At 37.8% G+C, this 22,617-nt stretch overlaps 4 protein-coding genes across 8 annotated transcripts; 1 reads left to right on the forward strand and 3 right to left on the reverse strand.

Annotated features, from left to right (window-relative positions):
• Positions 161-3,927, reverse strand: LOC105175449 (putative PAP-specific phosphatase, mitochondrial). Of its 5 annotated transcripts, XM_011097887.2 has the most exons (10): positions 3,789-3,927; positions 3,572-3,674; positions 3,390-3,492; positions 2,941-3,152; positions 2,631-2,690; positions 2,142-2,250; positions 1,865-1,973; positions 905-983; positions 779-829; positions 161-370 (listed from the first exon to the last, which is right to left on the reverse strand). In XM_011097887.2, exons 1-10 carry the CDS (start codon positions 3,884-3,886, stop codon positions 233-235), a joined length of 1,062 nt encoding a protein of 353 aa, XP_011096189.1. In that variant the 5' UTR covers positions 3,887-3,927; the 3' UTR covers positions 161-232. The 5 variants fall into 5 exon arrangements, 3 of the variants coding, with proteins under 3 accessions (XP_011096189.1, XP_011096187.1, XP_011096188.1); XM_011097885.2 differs by having other exon boundaries at positions 1,865-2,250; XM_011097886.2 differs by having other exon boundaries at positions 228-658; positions 1,865-2,250.
• Positions 7,698-10,993, forward strand: LOC105175451 (vesicle-associated protein 4-2). The gene is made up of 7 exons (XM_011097890.2): positions 7,698-8,118; positions 9,065-9,135; positions 9,327-9,408; positions 9,567-9,685; positions 9,963-10,040; positions 10,189-10,308; positions 10,398-10,993. Exons 1-7 carry the CDS (start codon positions 7,851-7,853, stop codon positions 10,455-10,457), a joined length of 798 nt encoding a protein of 265 aa, XP_011096192.1. The 5' UTR covers positions 7,698-7,850; the 3' UTR covers positions 10,458-10,993.
• On the reverse strand, positions 13,445-15,781 carry LOC105175476 (sugar carrier protein C-like). The gene is made up of 4 exons (XM_011097923.2): positions 15,590-15,781; positions 15,168-15,493; positions 14,128-14,757; positions 13,445-14,037 (listed from the first exon to the last, which is right to left on the reverse strand). Exons 1-4 carry the CDS (start codon positions 15,723-15,725, stop codon positions 13,597-13,599), a joined length of 1,533 nt encoding a protein of 510 aa, XP_011096225.1. The 5' UTR covers positions 15,726-15,781; the 3' UTR covers positions 13,445-13,596.
• On the reverse strand, positions 18,449-21,456 carry LOC105175452 (sugar carrier protein C-like). Its single transcript, XM_011097891.2, has 4 exons — positions 21,071-21,456; positions 20,634-20,956; positions 19,213-19,842; positions 18,449-19,122 (listed from the first exon to the last, which is right to left on the reverse strand). The coding sequence occupies exons 1-4, from the start codon at positions 21,108-21,110 to the stop codon at positions 18,643-18,645; spliced, it is 1,473 nt and encodes a 490-aa protein (XP_011096193.1). The 5' UTR covers positions 21,111-21,456; the 3' UTR covers positions 18,449-18,642.

Here is a 22,617-nt window from a genome sequence, read left to right on the forward strand (position 1 = left end):
GACAGTAATTGAAGTGAAAATATATTTGTCTATATATATTTGAGAGCAAAGAATAGCAAAAGATTCGAGTAATATACACACTTGTTCACAAATTAAGTTCTCTTCCTAAGTTGAGATCTCCTCTATATTAAATATGGAAAAAGGACCTAAATGTATCTGGTGAAAGGTAATGGAGATCAATAAGAATGAGACGGTAAAATTGGCGAAAAAAAGAAATAAAATCAAATGATCATCAGCTGGAGGATATAATCTCCAGTATCTGGTTATGTAACCTATCATTTGTGACCAGGATACCACCAGAAGGAAATAGGACTCTTCGCTCTATCTGGTCAGCAGCAAAGTCCAGTTGACTACCCTTCCAGTCAGTTACCTAGGATCATACAATTTCCATTTCATTAAGAATCTACTGGTGCTTTGCCTCCATTCACGAACTTACAGAAACAAATTTTCTAACTGGCGAGGCGTTTCTAGATGTGTTTTACATGGCTAATGTACCAACAAATTATAGTACTTCAAGCATGGTTCTAGTAGCTTCTTGCATATCCCTTGGCATTGATCCAAAACATACTAAGTGAAAAAGAAGCATTTGACTGGATCTTTTTTCACTTATTTGGCTCCATTTACTCATCTTTTATTAGTTGTTGCAGTACTAGAACTCCTACACATGAGTGAGATTGACACAAATTGAGGTTGTCTAGATCAGAAAAACTCTTTTAGGCTGCAATATCACATGATGAAGAATAAAAAATAGAGTGTGAAAGGGGCAGGGGTAGCATACCCTTCCTCCAGCTTCACTAATACATATGACTCCAACAGCATGATCCCAAACCTACATTTTCAAAGCAATAAAATGAACACGAGTTGTTTCATCCGCTTAGCCACAACCAGGAAATAAGAAATGAACCTTGATAATTGTTTTAGTCCTTGCACGAACAATGAAAACGGATGCTCTTCCAGATGCCACCATCAGATATTTACAGAGACTGTACAGGCGGCAGACATAAGAAAAAAAAGAGCAAATGCACACAGCTAAAGTGTATTACACCCAAAGCACCCAGGAACAAGATGGTGAATTGGCAAAATAACAACTAGAGTATCACTAAACAACTTGCATGTGGATAGGAATAAATCTCTCTTTCTGTGGCCTATACAGTTCTTCACGCCATGCTAGTTGTTCAAGGTTACAAAGCGATGATTCTATTGGATGAATGATGTTAAATTAACTAGAAATTTGAACTGGACTAAAAGTCATCTCAGGGAATGTATATCTACTTAGCATTTGCATAACTTCATACATGCTAACAGATTGACATGATGAATGGAAGGTGATTCTAGTTCTCTGACACCTTCAATCCATTTAATGCATGATTCTAAGCAAGTATTTTAGGAAACCAAAGAATAGAAAGATGTCATAAACATGGTTCACTGTAAGGAAGCCTGCTATTGGGGAACAAATGCAGCATCATTCCTTTGAAAGGTCATTACACAGCAACTAAGCCGCAAAGATTATGAAAAAAACAAGGAAGCTAGTAATACAAAATGTTGGATGCTAGTGGGGTAACGTGACACAATTGAATATACTTAGTCCAAGAATAATGATAATGAATTTAATGTCCAGGATTTCGGTCCAGAAATCTGTTTCTCTGATCAATCTTTACACATACTCTTTATGCTCTTAATACGATAAATTTTCTTCATCAGGCCCAGTCAGATTTAAGGAACCTTCCATAAGACACGAAAAAAAATTTGCTCAGCATACAGGGAAACAACTATAATGATAATAAATAAGTGAAACAAGTAATGTAAAAGTTCAAGGCATATGCATACAGTAAGAGAATGCACAAGTATCTTAATTGAAGTGAACCTTCCACAGCAAGCAGGCAGAAGAAGAATCTGTTTCTCCCCAACACTGTTAGCATTTGTTACCGCATCAAATTGAGTTGAAAGGGGCAAAGACTCCCATGTTTGACTCTCTGGAATACAATAACGCGCTTGATCAACTAGGTGAAACCCGTCAACTAAGCACCTCGTCCAATTATGATCCATTTTGTTATTTCCAATTTGTAGATCCCACAATTTTGTTCTCCATGTTCCACAACCAACATGGGATATCATAATGATCCCTGATCTGGAAACAGTACCTGCATCTCCCTGAACTTTGTTAAATTCATCTAAATGCTCATCCTGCCAATTCGGACATCCCATAACACCCAAAACAATCTCTCCTTCAACTATTAGAGCCAGACCTACCTGAAAATTCAGTAATTCTTAAATAAAAGAACTAGAATTGAAAGTTTATTTGGGAATTAAAACTCAGTATCCACATGGTAAACCCAGTGTGTCAGAGTTAGACAACGACACAGCTAGCAGGGCATGGAAACATAATAGTTTGATTCTGTAATCAAATTTGACAAGAAAAGCATTTATCAGCTCAAATTCTGTCAGCTTCTGAATTTCAAGGTGGTTTCTGACAGCAATTTTTGCTGTGTGGATAAAGTTGAACTATCACGCAAGAAGAGTTCGTAAAATATTTGATGTCATACTTATAAAATGCACCTCAGAAAGCAAAAACATTAATGACATCAAAGCCCATTGCATGAATGGAAGAGAAACTCATAAAGAAAACATACCACATAGAGAGCTTCACTACCTTTGACAAATCCTCGTGTACCATCAATTGGATCCAATATCTGTATATATCCATGATATTAGAAACCAAGATTCAGGATTACAAGCCTAGAAAATGGAAAGCAAGTAACATTTGTTAGACCAATTTTCTCTCACACAGTATTCTACAATATATGTCACATGATGTCAGAGAATGACGCAATTTTGCAGCAGCAACTTAATTTACCCGTTATACATATCCGAGGCTTTTTACATAGTTTTGTTAGACTGACACTCTCAGTCCCATCGAATCTGAATTTTGATCAAGCTCACCCAATAAGTAGCTGGCTCAGGTCCAAACACATAGGCATCTTTTCCACCTCTATCAATAGCCTTCAAAACATCATCTTGACTTAATTCTTTATCTCCAATAGTTGCTTTATCACTAACGACCTCAACGACAGCATCCACCAAATTATTTTCTCGTACAAATGCTGAGTCCTCCTCAGCTACCAATGGAATAGAAGGAAAGAGTTTGCTCATCTCTGTGGAATTAAGGGAGATGAAAGAAGTGAAAAGAAGAAGGCATCAAGAACACAAATCCGCAATGAAATAAAAACTAATTATCCTTTTTCTAAGAGTTAAAGGTGAAAATGAAGGAAATAGTTTGCTCATCTATTTGGCGTCAAGGGAGTGACAGAAGGCGGGAAAAAGAATCAAGAAATAAACGCATAATAAAATAATAAACTAATTTTCCTTCTTCTCAGAGTCAAAAAAGTTACCCAGGCTAATAAGAGCTTGAGCTCCAAAATCTGCAACGGTGACCGGTGTCTTATCCATTTTCTCGATGATCTTTCCATCGCTTGAAAACAATGATTTTTGCACCTATATTCCAACAAGAATTAAAATAAATTTAAACAGAATAAAGAGGGAAAAATAGATTCAAACAGAAAGAGAAAAGTACATCAACACAAAGACGGCAGGCGCGCTCGACAACACCAACGGCTGCTTGCAGATGTTCATAGTACTTCGCTTTCTGCTCTTGAAAAGGAAGATTAAAACTTGACCTGAAAATAACAAAAGAAGAAAAGAGACAAAATCAAGAACTTACAAAACCCTAGAACCGGTGGGATAGAGTTAAACAGTGTGAGCAATGGCGGAAAATATCAAGTGACGTCGACCTAACGGAGAAGACGCATTGGCGGAGAGATGTACGTAATGGGCGGTGGAGACGAGGATTAGGGAATCGAGAGGTAGCGGAGTGGATGAGGACATTCATGGCGGGAACCAACGGTCGATTAGAGGGGGATCGGATTCGGAGCTTTGGATATTGAATAGGGTACTAGTACGACAGCGTTTGGGCAGACGGAAATTTTTATGCGTTTTGGGCCTAATGACTTGGGCCGGTTGAAGTTCCTTTGGATTAAAGGTCCATTTTTGTAGAATGGAAAGGCCTTTCGATTCCTTTTGGGCTTTTGCAGTTGTTAATTCAATCTCCTCAATTTATACTTGGGGATGATTTAAATTTGTATTGTATCAATTAAATTAAACAAAAAATAAATAAATGAAAAATACAAATTAATAAAACAAAATCAATTTTTATTGTGTATGAATAGAAAATTATTAATTAAAGTAATAAATAAAATATATATAATTATTTGTGGAAGAAAAAAAATATAAATAAAGATATTTCAGTTTTAGGGATCAGGATAGTAATTATGAGCGTGGCTGCGTTAATTAATAGTATGCGTTTCTCTAACAGTTTTATCAAACAAGATTTGGTAGGACGCATCTAGGCGGGTCGGGTTACTCCAATATATATGCAATGAGTAGTGAATAGATATGAATTTAGGGATGGATAATTTTGACCCATTGACAAGCGTAGACGCACAGGCACGTCTTGTGGTTAATTTGGAGATGGCATATGGCAAATTTGACGATAAAGACAAGAATCCAACATTGGATGAAACGAGAAAACGAACAGCTGCATCAAAGAGCCCAACACATTCTTGCACGTGCAACTACTGCTGGTACAGGCTACAGTGTCGATTTTCGCTTCTAATTACATGTTATGTGGAATGATGTAGAAGTTTCCGGGTAGGTTTTTTTCGTTTCCGTGTAATTAGATAAACATTCAAATGGGGGCTGGTGTAGGATAAGTTTCAACATAATTAGCCTACACAGCAATCATACGATTATAGCTAGTTTTAATTAATGTTGGCATATATTATCTGATCAAATGAAACCTACACCTGTCCTTCTACCCTCTTCGAAGACCACCTGACTCCCTTGGCAAGCACCTCTTCTTGCGATGCGGCAGCCGGTGGTTGTTCCCAATCAGAACATGCATGCGCGTCATTTTTCTACCATCTTCTTCCTTATATCTATATATATGCGTCAGTTTGCAGTTCCCATAGTTGTAGCGCAAATTCCAAAATCCAGAGCAAACTAGCCAGCCCTGTTACTTATTTAGCTGATCATAATCATCATTTTTTGTGGAGGTGAAGTTGGATTGTAAATGAGTAGTAGGGTAGGGGCGGGAACGAGGGTGATGCAGGGGATTAAAGAGCAGGCTTCCTCAAAGTTTGATTCCACCATCAAGGCTTTCAAGGACTACTCTTGTACATGTTCATCAAGGAAGGCGGGGAAGCTTTCTGCAGCAGGAGGTGCTCTCGACTCCGCGGAACTGGCTGCCGCTGCTAAGACTGATGAGATCAAACGGGCTGAAGACTCGCTCAGGACAGTCATGTACTTGAGCTGTTGGGCTCCCATTTGATATCCTAGTACTCTACTCCATCTCTTTATATATGTTTGTAATTAGGGTTTTAATTACCTTTTCTGATTTTGGTTGAGGGTCATGTAGTTGATGGGTTAACTGTTGATTGGGTTCTGAGTAGGTAGTGAAAGAGCGTGGTCGGCTTTTGTAAAACATGGAGAGTGGGAGTTGTATGTATCAAGTGTATATACACGTACTACTACTACTTCTTCTAATTTTATAGCCTTATGAATATATATTTCTACTCTTAATTCCAATCATATATATTTTATAATTTTGGTGTTTGCAATGAATCATTTTTCATGTATTGTCCGGTTGATCATCCAAATTACTTTGTGTTTGATAATGAATTCTTTCGCGTGAAATTATCATTACAAATTTAGGATTACTGGTGTAAGGCCTCAGAGGATTATTTTTGATATTACACAATGTTATGAAGTATTGCATGTATTTCTCTGTGATTGATGTATCAATTTAATGATCAAATACGAAGAGCTAGAGTTTGTTAAATTGATGATGTATCAATTAAGGTCCAGTAAATTTAATTATATTAGCATAAGAAAATGTTGATGTTGGGAATTTATCTCAAAGTGATGAGTTCTAACTTACTATTACAGACCAATGGGTTTACAACCTCAATATTACAAGTCAAAACAAATTACAGAATAAATTATGCAAAGTAATTATCAACAGAAGTAAAGCAAATAAATGAATCGTATGAACAAGGAGAGCCAGATCCGGTGAAGGGTCTCCTGAAGCCACTCAGGGCGACTACCTCGCTCACCGATTGCACGTTTTATTAGAAAACAGTAATTCGATCCACCAAGGACCCAAGAACAACCAACCAACACCACTAAGGATCACAGATTCATTCATGAAGAACAACGGGGAGGGGGGATTTATAGTGGTCGAACATTGAAGACGAAGGCGGTGGAGATTTTTCAGAGGCCATGAAAATGGCGGTTTAGAGAAATAAGGGAGAGAGAGAGAGTGACGAGGAAGATGAAGAGATAAAAAACAATGGCCAAGAAAAATGAGGGAGAAAAGAATAAGGGTTAGTGTTAACTAGTTAGGAAATCGAGTCAGGGGAAGTGGATCGGATTGTGGGCTGGGTTGGTGGACCGGGTTTTCATCCAAGTGAGTGAGGAATTGGGCCTACCATAAATGATCCTGAACCGAATAAATTCCAACAGTTGATATTGATATTGTTACAAATTGTAAAGCGTTGATCACATGCCTCACTAATTAATCTTTCATGGTTATCCAAAGGAGTTTAAGTCCCTTATACTAATTCAAGTATGCTTTTTATCTGGATAACTGCAATTCTTTTAATGGACAAATATATAAAAGTTCCATTCAAATAAATCAAACTTCAACCATATGGATCAATACTAGTCTTAGTCAGACATAACACTATTAAAACAGTCAAGAATTTATGATCTGAAGTTAAACATATTTCATTTTTCAATAGAACAATATGACCATACGTATCTCTCATTATTCAACTTACCAGAATGTTCAAGGTCACCAATTTTTTTTAATTTAAGGCCGGCCGCTAGATTGATTTTCTAACAAGCTCATAACAAATTGGGTCCAATATCTCCTATCTAAATTATTTAATTTCGACATAGAATTCCACACATAATCGAAACTTGATAAAATCCATGTGAGCTTCGATTATTTATATTTTCCCTAATAAAATGATATTCCAATCAAGACTTCCAGAAATATTACTCCAAACACAAATTAAACGTCCACATAAATGCGTTCGATGTCTTTTTCTCAAACTTAGTACATTTTGACTTTCAAAATTGTAGTTAGTAGGTAATTAAGGTGATCAATCTTTGTAATCCTAATTCCTAATCACTAAACTAATATACAGTCATTATCTTAAATCCCAAACATGAAACGTCCCAGTCAGCAATTCAGAATCAAAATCAAAAGAAACGAGCGCAAAGGAATTTTTTCATACTTTGAAAGTCAAAAACAGGCTTGTCTAAACGTGTACGTGCTTGGTCGCCAACTCCACCACGTTATCCAACACCTCTCCTCTGTACTTGTAATAATTATTAATTAATCGTAATCTATTGAACTTTAATTAATTAAGAAAAAAATATTTACTTAATGGCGGTATTGTTATATGCATTATTTGACTGAGGGGGAAGACTCGGAATCGAGGTCCCCACTAATCTGCTCGGGTCAAACCAACTACGTTGTTGACGGTTGAAAGTTGAAACTTGAATCCGCACCCTCCAAATTCAAATCCCATAACCCGACCCGTAGTATTGTTCAATAATAAAACGCCGTTGGCGTTGGGAACTTCCAAATTCTTCTGCACTGCACAAAGCACCAACAAATAACTTTTCAAAAGTCGCACTCTCCATTCAAAAAGCTGTAACCTCAAACCAAAACTCGTCCGGTGTGCGACGTCGTTTAGGTGCTCCGGCGAAGCGTCTTGACTTGATTCATGGCAATCGCCGAAGAGAAAATGGACGGCAAGGTTTGGGGGCTGTTCAAGCTGCCTTTCCGGAATTCTCATTCAACCACCTCGTCTTCCTCCAATTTTGCTCTTTATCAGCAGAACTACGGCCATGGAAACAGTAACGCCCATTCACAGGTGGAGGGATCGGGTTCCCACGCCACTACTGCCACCTCTGTTTCTTCCGTCGCCAGATCTCTGCTTCCCACGCGCCGGCGTTTGAAGCTTGATCCCTCTAATAAGCTGTATTTTCCTTGTATGCACCCATCTCTTTCTGGACTCTACACTTTTTGCTTTGGCTAGTGTGTTTTTAACTTCTGTTTCGCTGTTTCTCGGACTTGCTTCCTGGTGGTATTTCTCCGGTGAAAGATTCGTTTTTGATTAATTTTGATAAGCTTGATCTGGTGTTTTCTTTTGATGGATGATCTGAGATTATGATTTTCGTTCCTCCTTTGCTATTACTTCTGTGGTTAAGTACTTAGTTTGTTGTTTATGTGATATTACTGGGTTTAGAAAGATTATTGTGTTCTTAACAATTAGAGGCTCTCAAAAGTTGGAGAAAACTATAATATTTATACTTGGACTGCTGCTTAGAAATTTATTCTTTCCTACTTCTGTGGCGTAACAGCGAGTGCAATTGGATACAAAAGCAAAGTTAATGTCAATTAATTTTAACCTGCACTGAGTTTTCAGTGGAGATTGGAGGGTTTACTGTATAGTGGTACGGAAAGTGATGCTGCCGAACCGACCTCATCTTTTTGTTTTCACTCAATTGTCTTGTTAGCAATAGAAGGAAAAGGAGTAACATCAATGAAAAAGAAGAGCTGAATAGAAGGGAGTCTCTTTCTTACCAAGCAAGGATCTTTCAAAGTAATTTTCATGTCCCATGAAGCGGATGGAATTTTGGTCTGTGTTTCTGAATAAATAGGTTAGATACTACTTTGCAGTCTCTAGAAGTCCAAAGCTTCCTAATAGGAATTCCTTGGGGTGCTTTCTATTATTACAGTTAATAATGGCTGTCTTAGGATCTATTTGGACACCTGCGGCCTCAGACATGTACATGCAACCATTTCGTTATCTGGATGCTGCTTAATATTTGACTTTTTTGAGCCTGCACCTCCTGTAACAGATTGATTGGCTGAACTTCATTTCCTTTTATTTGTGTGCATTAACTTAACATTTCTTGCTGTAATTACTTGCAGATGAGCCTGGCAAACAAGTCCGAAGTGCTGTAAAAATTAAAAATACAAGCAAGTCTCATGTAGCATTCAAGGTATGCTGAGCATTGGTTGATCTTCGTTTATTCTCTCTTCCTGCTCATTTTTCTTTAGGCTGATATAGAACTAGTGAGTCGTGTATGCTCTTAAGTATGCTTGATTTTGGTTGAGGTTATTGATGATCATATGTAAGCACTTCAATTCTATTGCTGTTTGTTCTGAGTGGTATTCATTGTTGATGTTATAGTTCCAAACAACTGCACCGAAAAGCTGTTTCATGCGTCCTCCTGGTGCCATTCTTGCTCCAGGCGAGAGTATAATTGCAACTGGTAATTATTTGCTATGATATTTTGACCTTTTCTTTTGTTGGTAAAATTTGAATCTTTATATTCATTAATGCAAATACATGAGTTCGAAGCATCCATTCATTTGGCTAAAAGTTGAATCTTATAGTTCTCTCTTTCTTGTTCTTGGATGTTTCTATCAGTATTCAAGTTTGTTGAGCATCCAGAGAACAATGAGAAGCCAATGGATCAGAAGAGCAGAGTGAAGTTCAAAATTATGAGCCTAAAAGTGAAGGGACCAATGGACTACATTCCTGAACTGGTTTGTCTGATGCCCCCTAGGCCGTATCATTGTCAATACCGCTTGCAAGGAGAAATTTATGTTGAAAACTGGCTTTTCTATTGCAACCATATTAATACCAGAGAAAAAGAGAGTCAATCTATCTTGGAATTATTTATTAATATACCATGCATGCAAACAGATGCTAACAGTAGAGGTCATACATTTTCATTAATCCGGAATGTTTGTGTTGTTGAATGAAGTCTCCTCGAACTCTATTTCTGTGCCTTACAATCTGTTACATTTTGTTTTGACTCAGTTTGATGAGCACAAGGATCAAGTGGCTGTTGAGCAGATACTTCGGGTAGTTTTCCTGGATGTTGAACGACCTAGTCCTGTAAGTCAAGATTTTCTGGTTTTTAAATCTGTATACCACTTTATCTGATGTCAATTCAGTATAGGTGGTTGTATAATCTTGCATGTCTTTTCTTGGGAACAAATGATTTTCATTGGAAATGCTGAAAATACCTGCTGTATATTTGAAGGCTCTAGAGAAATTAAAGCGTCAATTAGCCGAAGCTGAGGCCGAATTGGAGGCCCGCAAGAAGCCTTCAGAAGACACAGGCCCAAAGTTTATTGGAGAAGGACTCGTCATTGATGAATGGGTGAGCCATCTTGCCTTTAAATACTTATTGCAAAATCTTTCTGATCATGTTTCTTCAATTTTAATTCTCTTCTAAATTCTACTATGCAGAAAGAAAGAAGAGAAAGATACCTAGCTCGACAACAAGTCGAAGGGGTAGATTCTGTATAACTGATGTTTCTTCCTGTAAGTCTCTTGTCTGGCTGAAAAATTCTGCATTCTACTTCCAATGGTTGTATTTAGTTATTTGTCAAAGGCAATCTGCCAAAGTGTTCAGTAGGGATGGTGGATCCTCAAGTCAATCTAGTAGTTACCGGTTTAAATACTAGGTATTCGGCTTATTGCCATTTACATATCTGTAGATACGTGATTTTGTTTCTTAAATGAGAGAAGTTTTATCTTCCATGTGAAGACCTTTTCCTTTCTGCAGTTCCTTTTGGTTTATTTTTCTTGTTTTTTCCCTCGTATTGTTAAGCATATATATGATTGAGAAGAATCTAACATCAAGACTAATCACCTGGGACCAGAACACTATTGGACATAAATAGCAAGCTAACTCATGTTGTATGAGATATGTTCACGTACCTGTCTCCGTCTAACATAATTATTCTAGTCTTGCGTGGTCCGTGTCGGTTAAAATTCTTTATTTGAAATGAATATCGTTATAAATTTTATTTCCAATTCTTGGAAACAGATCAAGATATGCATGCCCACTTGAAAAATCGGGCTGGGCTGAGATTTTAGTAGTAAGGCCTGAAATACTCCTAGCAAGCCGCAATTGAACGCAAGTTCTTTAGATCAAGTTTGCAATGTGAAACGTACAATAAGTGCTCGACAAAATTACCGATAGACTTCTGAGTGGTGGGCGTACACCACCAGTCTCTGTGGGCATGCCATATCCAGATAATACAATCATATCCATATCTCGCCGCCAGAAAACTCATAAAACCAGTGTCCCCGCCAACTGATAGAAATCAATCACTCTACCTATATATATACCTGCATCATCACCTTTAACCTTCTTCTCATCTATAAGTGAACCCAAAACCCTAATCTTTTGAAATTCATTGCACTGAAAGTAGAGTAAGAAATAGAGAGGATCATAGAACGATGGAACACCTCAGTAGATTTTGCTTGGCCGCGGCTGTAGCAATGGCGGAAGGGCAGACGGCTGGCTGCCGAACCGTGAAGAATGACTCTGGTTTTCGGGCTAGTTATTCAGCTCCTCCTGCAAGTGACAATTCATTTGAAGATGGAGGAACTTATTTGAGCAACAATGAGGAAGACAATAGAAGGAACGAGACTGATGAGTCCCTTCGACAAATCATGTACCTGAATTGCTGGACGCAGAACTAAGGAAAAGGAGGGGAAAGAAAGAGATGAATATCAGATCCCAAAGGAGATGGCTTCCACCAGTTTTGAAGAATCCCTCCCATTTTGCCGACATAAGCAAGAACATTCTGTATCTTGTGACACAAACACGATGCGACGATGATTGTGATTGATATACTTCGATTTAGTCGTCCATCGGTTGTTTCTTGTTTGCTGTTGTGATCAGTTTCTGCCCCAACAACCAAAACAAAAGATATGCATAGATTAATACCAGCTTCTCTTGCACACTTCACCGTCTAAGATTCATTGTTGCAAGTCGGCCTAATGTCGACATCAAAGATAACAACGCAGTTTTGTCATGATTTCTGCTGTCTTTCAAAGTTCTTCTATATAAATATAGTACTTCGGAAGCCGCATCCCAGAGATTAAACATCAATAGCAAGCAAAGGAAATAATTACATCAAAACATGGCTAAAATTTCCACTAATTTCCTCAACTTCGCTCTGATGCTTTCATCACTTCTTCTCATGATCACAATAGCAGAAAGCAGATCAATTTTTGGTTGTAAGTTGTCAAACGCTACTATACGTACTTATGTCCTCCCATCTCAAGCTAAAACGTTCCCATCCAATTTTCTTGCACTCGTTTAATTTTGAGTATTTGCAGTTCACATCAAGACGACTCCGATTCTAACCTGCGACTCGGTGGTGGGAGTGAAGAGTGGGGATACTTGTTTTGCAATTGCTCAGACGTACAACTTGACCACCACAGCCTTCGACGCCATCAACCCTAACCTAAACTGCACCGCACTCTTCATCGGCCAGTGGCTATGCATCAATGGTTCTTGAGTTAACTCCACGGACTGTGAAAATCAACATCGATGCTTCTTTGTTGATCATGAACATGTGGGAGATGCCATGAATAAGGAGCTCCATACACACATTTTAGCTCCATCTAGTTTTATTTTCTTGTGTTTGATTTCAGCAAAAAGATCATAAAATATCATTCAAGTTGATAGGAAATATTGGGTAATTTTGAGTTGAGAATGTTATATTAATATGAATAAAACTTCGCCTGTTGTCGTGTTCTTTATTAATTTTCATGGAGAATATATCACAGCCATAGGGACTGGGCGGCAGCTGATTTTGCAGCGAACAATTAGTTATTTCTGCTACATGGGCTAAGAGCTTGCCCCAAATTCAATATGTTTGAAATCCAGGCCTAGTATTTGTACAAACACGGTGCTGTTAACGTCCGAGCTACACTACAGCTGCATTATTATACTATTGAAGTGAAGAAGAATTTAGATATATGGAAAATTTTAATTCCCATCGCATTTGATCAAATATGAATAAATTATATGACAAATATAATATAATTTTATTAATTATAATTAAAAAATATCTGACAAATACATCAATCTTAAAAGTTGATTATAATTAAAAAAATGTTTAAATTATTATGATATATAATATATAATATTAATAATATATACATTTATTATAAAAAAATGAAAAAAACAAAGGTAAATGTCTGAAGCAACCTTGTCATGAAGACTGTCAGCCTTCACCCAAGGCTGTCATTGAAATCGTGAGTCGCGGTTCTCATCCACGATATCTTCCTAAAATTTTTATATATATATAAAAGAAATTGTGGAGTCGCGAAAGCAAAATTAAAAAAAAAAATTGGTTGAGTCACGGTTACAGACTGTGACTTGCATTATTAATATCATATTATTTATTTTAAATATATTTCTATATTTTTTTATAATAAAAAATAATTAAGCCCATATCCATATCTTTCAAATAGCCCAAGATTTCAAAGTTTGTCATTTGTGAATCATAAGTTTTGTTTCCCGTGATATATGCCAAATCATCTATTGATGACACAAAATTTGATGGAAAATCCATATTATTATGAATAATGTAGTGAATCACAGTTCAACTTCAATCCAACGTGATGTATATGTGCATTTAAATTAAACCATGAAACTTCTTGGTACAATATTCACTGCTTGTAAAAATTGTAGAAATATAAAATATGGAAAATCTATTGCTTCGATGGGAATGTTCTTAGTCTCCGGCAAGAAAAAGTATATAAAGAGAGTCATCACCACCACAAAAAAGGCAAAGAATAAGAACAATCCAAACTTCAAGTGGCAGAGCATAGTGAAGAAGGTTTGACCTGTAATAAAGGTGACAATCATGTTGATTGAAACGTTGAGACTCTGCGCAGCCGACCGAATTTCTAATGGGAAAATTTCACTCGGAACCAACCAGCCCAAAGGCCCCCATGACCATGCAAATCCAGCAACATATACACATATAAATGCCACCACCACAACTGCGTACCACTTTGGTATTTCCCCTGGATTTCCATCTACCCCAAATTTCAGTGCCATACAAACTGCAACCGCAATCTGAAGAACAAATCGAATTCAAAGTTACTATCATATGCCAAGTGTAAGATGTGTTTGCGATTGAAAATGTGGCTGACTGATCGTATGTACCAGACAAATGAGCATTTGGATACCGCCTTCAAGGAAAAGAAACCTTCTTCCCCATTTATCTACACAATATATGGAAACCACAGTGGCCACGACATTCACGCTACCGGTCACAACAGCCGATATCAATGCGGTGTCGGCTCCCAACCCGAATGTTTGGAAAAGGAGGGGCGCGTAAAACACGACGGCGCTGATGCCTGCCAGCTGCTGGAAAAAGGGAATGGCAATAGCCATTGCGAGATGAGACTTGTACTTGCAGTCGAGGAGGTTCCGCCAGGGGTGCTCCACCCTTCGAGACGCCTCACATGCCGAGACCAAATAATTGAACTCTTGGTCCACATTGGGTACGCCTCGGATCCTTTGCAAATTGGCTCGAGCATCGTCCTGCTTGCCACGCTCGATGAGGGAGTTTGGTGTCTCGGGGAGGACCAGTGAACCGAGGGTGACGATCAGAGCAGGGACCACGGCGCCACCCAAGCTCAACCTCCAACCCCAGCCGCCCTCAATTTTTGCAAAGCCATAGTTCAGTACGTTGGCAGCCAGGATGCCGATTGTGATGGAGAGCTGAAATCCTATGTTGAGAGCACCTCTGTACTTGTAAGGAGCCATCTCAGAGAGGTAGAGCGGCACTGACTGTACCACCACAACACAAAGAAAATAAGTGCATCAACTCAATTTAACTGTCAATTTCTTGCCTTTTGGGAATGAAAGGCAGTTGGTAAAGAGAAACTGGATATATATATGTCTTATCAGATTCCACATTTGAAAATGGTAGCTATTGCAATGTATTTCTAATTTTATACAAGTCATAATTATTTGTATAATTAAATCTTAGCTCAAGGAATGTCTCTTAATTTATCAAAAAAATCATAATTGTCAGAACCGGCTTCCGATGAACCAAGATCCCAGGACGCACCAAAAAGGACATGAATGTTATGAGAACAGGAATATCTAGAAACATGCGAATCTCTTGAATATCGGCACAAACATCAACTCTTGGAACAATCTTTCTTATGAAGAATGATTGTGTATATGATATATACCTGATTGGCAAACCCAATTCCGAAACCCAGAAAAATACGGCCAACAATCAGCATCCAAACAGCCTCAGCAAAGCCACTAAGCAATGCCCCGACGCAGAACAGCACACCACCGAGCAGCATTGACAATTTCCTTCCCAGTTTTCTGGAGACTATCGAGGCCGCAAAGGAGGAGAAAAACGCAGCCAAATACAAGGAGGAGGTGAACAGAGTAAGCGTTACGCTGTCAAATAGACAGTACTGGTTTGTGGAAGCGTCCGGTATCTGCAGCTTCCTGTGCACTGCCGGGAAGAACTTCTTCAAGAACGACTCCATAGACGTCACACCGCCTGTTAAACAGACAAAACCCTTATTCCAAATCAAAAACAACCACCGTAAACATGATTCAAGAACAACATAAAGAAAATAATGAAATATATAAGTACCTGAAATTCCGATATCGTAACCAAAAATAAGGCCACCCGTGGATGCAATGGCGCAAGTGACGATGACATACGGCGTTAGGTTGCTTGGATAATCTCTCCGGTTTCCGGGACCGGGCCCAAAACCACCACCCGCCATTTTTCCTACTTTTAAACTTACAGAGTATTAAAAGAAACAAGGAGAGGAGAAGGGAGATAACGTCTACAAACAGACAATACATATATGTATATATATATATATGCAAAGAAGAATAAGAAGATCATCTATAAAATATTATACATGATGTTATTTTTATATATTTAATCATATGTATATTGAACAAAATAAAAAATACAATAAAAATTTGAAATAGAAAAATCAACCCATCTAGCAAACTGTGGGGTGTAGTGTAGTCAGTAATGCTGTGGCTGTGTTACCTGTGTAGGATCGCCGCCTCAACTCCTCATTCCTTACCCTGTGGACATGGGAGTAGACTTTGAATATTGAGTTGATGAAAATGTCCAGTTTCCCATTTTTTTCTAACTTGTGGAATTGGAAACCAGAGAATCATTATTGTACATTTTGACATTGTCGTCTGAAGCACAAGTGTTGAAATCAGCTGTGAATCACTAATGGGCCATGAAGGAAAATTTGTGGGAAAATATGACAATGCGTCTTGGGCTTTCCATACTTTCAGACAAGATAATTGGCGAAACCAAATTCAATCAGCTGAGCCAATCTTTATCTGGGTATATATATTCAGGCCTTGTTTACCAGTAGCCATTCGGCTGAATACTTTACAAGCTTTTTTTGGGCAGTCCAGTAATAATATCTAGAGCTCGTCCAGATTTGAATTCAATTAAAAATCAATCTCCTTAGTATTTCCACATTTTGTCATCCACTTCTGTCCGTCAATTATTCATATTATTTCCAATTTTCTCAAAAAATATATTCAAAATGAATCTTTGCATTAAATAATCTAACAATTTGTCCCCCAAATAGTCCATTGCGTTAAATGACCCACTAACAAATTTATCAAAAACCATTTCAAATTTACATAACAAGAATGTTAGTAAATGTATTATTAGTATATTAAGTAATATTTAATAAATTGTAAATGCTCACTTAGTACTGACCAAAATCCAATTGCAATTCTAAAACCTAAAATCCTATATATCCAGATAAAAAGTGAAGGGAAAAAGGATTGAGGTGGTTGCTTCCACTCAACGTCTCCTCGAATATGCCACCAAATTTACGACAGCATAAAAACAAGACAAAGAGAACCTGATTCCCCATTTCACCAACCCGCCCCTTATCCACATCTAAATCCCAATTTTTAGGCTAATCATCACCTATTCTGCCAAAACCAAGCTTTTTAATATAACTGCAAAATTTTGAGAAATCTAGAGCATGTTTCAATTACCTTGTAAGCTTTTCAGAATATTTTGTAAGAAGTTCAAGAAAATTTGATAATTTTTTTAAAAAGAGGCTTATAATACTTAAAATTAAAATATAATTTGGTGCATATAAAGTCATTTAAAACAAAAGGATATAGAATACACAATATATTTTTAAAATTTTAACAAACTTATTTAATTTGTTTAATTTGAATCATACCAGCTACGAAATTGTCATTACTAATATGTTATAAGCTCTGTATATAATCTTATTTTCTCTAAACTCTTTGCAACCTTGCTCTTAATATAAGGTATAATATTATAAAATGTTTTTTTTTTAAAGAAAAAAACATAGTTGTAATAAACTTAGTTAAACACCCCACCCTCTTAGCATAAGTACACTGAATCCAGCACTACACTTTTTCTTTTTCCGGACCCTACTGTCTATTCTTTGAGATTGATGTATTAGTGAAGCTCTAATTGAACAACCGAGAAGAATGGGGAATCAGAGTGCTTTTTTCCCACCAAAAAGAAATGATCCCCCGAGATTAATGGTATATATTTCTCACTTATCATCAGTGAAAAGCAGTAGTACCCATCCAGCCACCCTGCACTTATCCAATTCTATCCACCCAACAAATCCTAACTTCTTTCCTTGTAATAATTTAATGAATGTGTGTGTAAGTATCATGTGACCACCCAGATTTCCCCGTGACATAAATCTCTTTCTTTTCATTTCCTAAATTGATCAGTCCAACAAATAAAAGAAGAGGGGTGATCCATGTTAATCCAGAAAATTACAATCACGTCTTTGCTTCATTTGCATAGCCGTGACTGAATTGATTATCCCTTTTGGTTTTTACCTTGCAAACTACAGAAACATATGAGCAACGTTGTATGTCACTCCAAAAGGCGTGGTCTCAATGTTTCGGGACATAGACAGAAAGAGGTTGTTACTGATTCCCCCTCCAAACACGTGAATTCGATTCCAGCTTTTGGTAAAGGACTGAATATTGCGATTTACTCATTTATTGATGCCTTCACCTCCCTTTTGATTGTGCCATTTTATCCATTTAGAACCACCACGACACCCTTGTATTTGTCCAAATCAGATACCTACGCCACGCTGTTGGTAATATTTCAGGCCGTCTGAGTATTACACGGATATGATACTGTCACGTATTTCCTTTTAAACATAAAATAATTTGATTGGACTAGGTGCATACAACACATATAAGAGCATTTCCGTTACGTTACGTCAATATGTGACGCAAAGTGAAAATAAAAGGATAGTTTCTCTACATACTCATAGATCAGTATTCATTTTCCTTTTTCTTCTTTGGTTCGAGATCAGTTGACTGTAACGAGTATGGCTGTTTTTTTTAATAGAAACTTGAATATGAGCTGCCATTTTTATGCAGTTTGAGTAACGGTAATATAGATATGGATGTTGCAGTGAAATTGATCCAATGCGACACTAATGAATGTTTTTGGTACAATATCAATAATATTTACTGCTGTAAGAATTGTTGAAACATGGGATAAGGAAATTTCAGCAATAGAGTGATCAACAATTACTTTGAAGCACTTGAAATATTTGTAACAGAGTAAGCTAAATACAGCTTAAAGCTGGTTCCTAATATCCTATCCAGCAAACAATGCAATCCGCTTTTTATGTATCATACTTTGAGGCTCTTATCTCCGCCCTTGTTCATTTCCAACGATCCGTTAGGGTAATCAACTTCAGTCATAAACCTGGACCAGAACCAGTGCTCCTTCCACACAACCACCATCTCTTCAATCGGAATGTTCTTCGTCTCCGGCAGGAAAAAGTATATGAAGATAGTCATGACCACCACAAAGAAGGCGAAGAACAAGAACAGTCCAAACTTCAGGTGGCAGAGCATAGTCAGGAAGACCTGAGCTATGATGAAAGTGAAGATCATGTTCACGGAAACGTTGAGACTCTGTGCAGCAGACCGGATTTCGAGTGGGAAGATTTCACTTGGCACCAACCAGCCGAGAGGTCCCCATGACCAAGCAAATCCAGCTACATACACACATATAAATGCGACTACCACAATTGCATACCACTTTGGTAATTCGCCTGGATTTCCATCCACTCCAAATTTTAGCCCTATGAAAATTGCAACTGCAACCTGAAGAACAAGTCATTATATAAGATGCTATGTACAATACACTATGCAACATAATTTTGCGACAAAAGAATCTGAACCGGACGTATATACCTGACAAATGAGCATTTGGATACCACCTTCAAGGAAGAGGAACCTTCTACCCCACTTATCCACACCGTATATGGAAACGGCAGTCGCCAGAACATTCACGCCACCAGTGACCACAGCAGACATCAGTGAGGCATCAGCTCCAAACCCGATTGTTTTAAACAAGACGGGGGCATAAAACATGATGACATTGATGCCTGTCAGCTGCTGAAAGAAGGGAATGGCAATAGCCATTGTTAGATGAGGCCTATACTTCCTCTGTAGGAGGTTCCTCCAGGGATGCTCCACTTTTTGTGACGCCTCACTGGCCGCGACCAAGTCATGGAACTCTTCGTCCACGTTGGATAAGCCACGGATCCTCTTCAACTTGGCCCGAGCATCGTCCTGCTGGCCACGCTCGATTAAGGAGTTTGGTGTCTCGGGAAGGACTAGTGAGCCGACAGTGATGATAAGAGCAGGGACCATTGCGCCACCCAAGCTCAACCTCCAACCCCATCCGCCCTTAATTTTTGCAAAGCCGTAGTTCAATACATTGGCAGCCAGGATGCCGATTGTGATGGACAGCTGAAATCCTATGTTGAGGGCACCTCTGTACTTGTAAGGAGCCATCTCAGAGAGGTAGAGTGGCACTGACTGTACCGCAAGAACCAAAAAATAAAAATCAATAATTGAAATAGCTAAATCCCATTAATAACCTCACTCTAAACTTTAATTTTTTGAGATGGAAAAAAACAAAGACATGGGGGACAAAAAATGTCAAGCAAGTAACACGCGCGAAGAAAAAAATGAACATGTCTTATTCCAATTCCACATTTTGAAAAAGGGAACCCAAGTGATAATGACAATATTCAGAGCAATTACAAATTACTATAACGAAGCAATCCTCTATATCAGAACTGGGAATAATCCAATAAATTTACTTTAAAAAATCAGAAAGAAAAAGTGAAGAGAATTGGGGGAAAGGTGGGTTTGTTCAGAACTTGAGCTTTTGGTAAAATGCATTGTCTGTCGTTTTTCGAACATCATATTTAATTTTGGGATCAGATCTGAGCTGCCAGAGCGCGTAGGCTTGACCCACAACTTGCAATTATTCTCAGTGACACCAAAAACTGAAAGAACCAAATCTACCAAGAAAAAGGATAGGGGAAAGCAAGATCAAGAACTGAAACAGAGATAGATAGACAGTATTAGATTATAAAAATGTCGACACAATAGAATAACAGAAAAGGTCATGTTGGGACATTAGAAAACACGGTTTTTGTTGCGTTGTGACAACTTGCAATAAAAACAAGAGAATTGGAATATCTACAACATGCGAATCTCTTGAATCTCGACACAGAATTCAACTCTCGGAATTGATCAAAAAAGAGAAAATAAAATCGCAAGTAAAATCGTTTTCTCATGCAGAATGATTGTGTAAGTACCTGATTGGCGAACCCAATTCCGAAACCCAGTAAAATACGGCCGACAATCAACATCCAGACACCCTGGGCAAATCCGTTGATCAGGGCCCCGGCGCAGAACAGCACGCCGCCGAGCAGCATTGACAGTTTTCTTCCCAGTTTTCTGGTCACTGTCGAGGCCACAACCGACGACAAAAGCGCGGCCAAGTACAAGGACGACGTGAACAGAGTAAGTGTGACGCTGTCAAATTTACAGTACTGGTTTGTGGAATCGTCCGCTTTCTGCTTCCTGTACACCGACGGGAAGAACTTCTCCAAGAACGAGTCCATAGACGTCACACCACCTGTCGAACAAACAAATCCGAATCAGAAAACAGAGAAATAAACCCAACGTAGACATGATTCAAGAACACAAAATAGGTATAATACATAAAGAAACAAAGTGAAAACATAAATACCTGATATTCCAATGTCGTAACCAAAAATAAGACCACCCATGGCCGCAATGACACAAGTGACGATAACATACGGCGTGAGGTTGCCGGGATATTCTTTCCCGTTCCCGGCACCAGGGGCAAAACCACCCACCGCCCGCCATTTTTACTTGAGTAAAAGTAGGAGATGAGAAGGGATATAATTACAGACTATATCTAATCTATCTATAAATGTATCGAGAGAGAGAGAAGAGAACTGAGAATTAGAAAGAAGAAGAGAAGAATAGGAAGATATGCAGAGACATGTAGGAGTAGGGGGGGTAGTATATATAGAGATTGACTGACTTAATTGTGTTAGATCTCTGAGCTGTCAAATGGATTTAATCAGGATATACAATCCGACTACGATAAGGCATACCATACATAGTGGATTATGTATGTATGTATGTATTTATTGTGGTTAACGTTGGAATGGAATAAAAAAAAGGAATAGTTGTGAATAAAAGAATGATTAAGAGTGAAGAAGTCGTGTTTGTCTCAAACTGGGGGTGTAAATTTATTACAAATTGGCATAACAATTTGTATGGATAAGTTGTTTGTGAAGAGGAAAAGATGGATTCTGTGAACGCAATTAACACCAACAGTGGGAACCCAAACACTCAGATTTTCAACTTTGAAAATGGTGTGATGCTATTGCTATTGATAGAGAGGTAAGTAGACCCAACCCGGTGGTCAAAACTTGGAAATAATTGCAGTTGGTAGTCTACCATGAATGATGGTGTGGAAGGGACTCTATATATACGTCATCCCTTTGTCATTTAATTTATCTTTATCCCAACCATGTGGAAAGTTTGACAAGGACCCACCCTTATACATATATTTGATTTTCCAACAATTGAATTTGCTTCATTTCATGAATTATGTTTATCGTGTATTTCTTATTTACTGTGTTAATTACTTAGATTTGTTTGAGCTTAGATCAATATTATATAATAAATGCATTCAAAATGGAATGATATCTTAATTAAAGACAGTAATTATGGAAGGGACAAATTGAGAATAACAAATGTGTAATTGGGGGATTCTAATCCAAATAACAACTCTCACCACAGTAATTGGCCAAAAGGTAAACCAACAATAATCACACTAAAAATATTCCTAAGCCTATTCTTACAAAACTACAACTCTCAATTATTCCCACATCGATGGGTATATATTTTTTTTAAATGAAAATTGATTTAAGTAACCAAAGATTATTATTAAATGTAACCATACTACGTACAGTCTAATTTCAAAATAATAATAAAAATTCAGAAATTGGCATAAAAGCTCCCAAGAAGCAAGAAAAACAACATGAACTAGAGCTTAAGTCAGACGTTTGGGTTTTCAATTATACATGCATGTGGATACTATATATTTTTATTTAGTGTTATATGTATCTTTTAAAAGTAGTTGACTGCAGAAAAAATAAAATACACATAGAGCGGGGAAAAAAAAAGCTCGAAGAAATCCAGATTAGAATCACACAGCAGAAAATGCGGTGGATATTGGTGAGTCATGAAATCGTGTTT

This window comes from Sesamum indicum, linkage group LG12 (genome assembly GCF_000512975.1).
Source record: "Sesamum indicum cultivar Zhongzhi No. 13 linkage group LG12, S_indicum_v1.0, whole genome shotgun sequence".
NCBI classification, from domain to species: domain Eukaryota; kingdom Viridiplantae; phylum Streptophyta; class Magnoliopsida; order Lamiales; family Pedaliaceae; genus Sesamum; species Sesamum indicum.

Bases quoted from the DNA above. Each gene is read 5' to 3' on its own strand.
- LOC105175449 (XM_011097885.2), bottom strand. From the start codon at position 3,886: ATGAATGTCCTCATCCACTCCGCTACCTCTCGATTCCCTAATCCTCGT. The intron at 3,153-3,389 runs GTAACTTTTTTG...TTAATTCCACAG, and splicing joins TCAAGCTCTTATTAGCCTGG to AGATGAGCAAACTCTTTCCT. The intron at 2,691-2,940 runs GTGAGCTTGATC...GGATATATACAG, and splicing joins CTGAGCCAGCTACTTATTGG to ATATTGGATCCAATTGATGG.
- LOC105175452 (XM_011097891.2), bottom strand. From the start codon at position 21,110: ATGGGTGGTCTTATTTTTGGTTACGACATTGGAATATCAG. The intron at 19,843-20,633 runs GTACTTACACAA...CTTGCGGTACAG, and splicing joins GAATTGGGTTCGCCAATCAG to TCAGTGCCACTCTACCTCTC. The intron at 19,123-19,212 runs GTATATACGTCC...CTTGTTCTTCAG, and splicing joins TCCAAATGCTCATTTGTCAG to GTTGCAGTTGCAATTTTCAT.
- LOC105175451 (XM_011097890.2), top strand. From the start codon at position 7,851: ATGGCAATCGCCGAAGAGAAAATGGACGGCAAGGTTTGGGGGCTGTTC. The intron at 9,409-9,566 runs GTAATTATTTGC...TGTTTCTATCAG, and splicing joins CGAGAGTATAATTGCAACTG to TATTCAAGTTTGTTGAGCAT. The intron at 9,686-9,962 runs GTTTGTCTGATG...GTTTTGACTCAG, and splicing joins TGGACTACATTCCTGAACTG to TTTGATGAGCACAAGGATCA.
- LOC105175476 (XM_011097923.2), bottom strand. From the start codon at position 15,725: ATGGCGGGTGGTGGTTTTGGGCCCGGTCCCGGAAACCGGAGAGATTAT. The intron at 15,494-15,589 runs GTACTTATATAT...TCTGTTTAACAG, and splicing joins TTACGATATCGGAATTTCAG to GCGGTGTGACGTCTATGGAG. The intron at 14,038-14,127 runs GTACATACGATC...TTTGTTCTTCAG, and splicing joins TCCAAATGCTCATTTGTCTG to ATTGCGGTTGCAGTTTGTAT.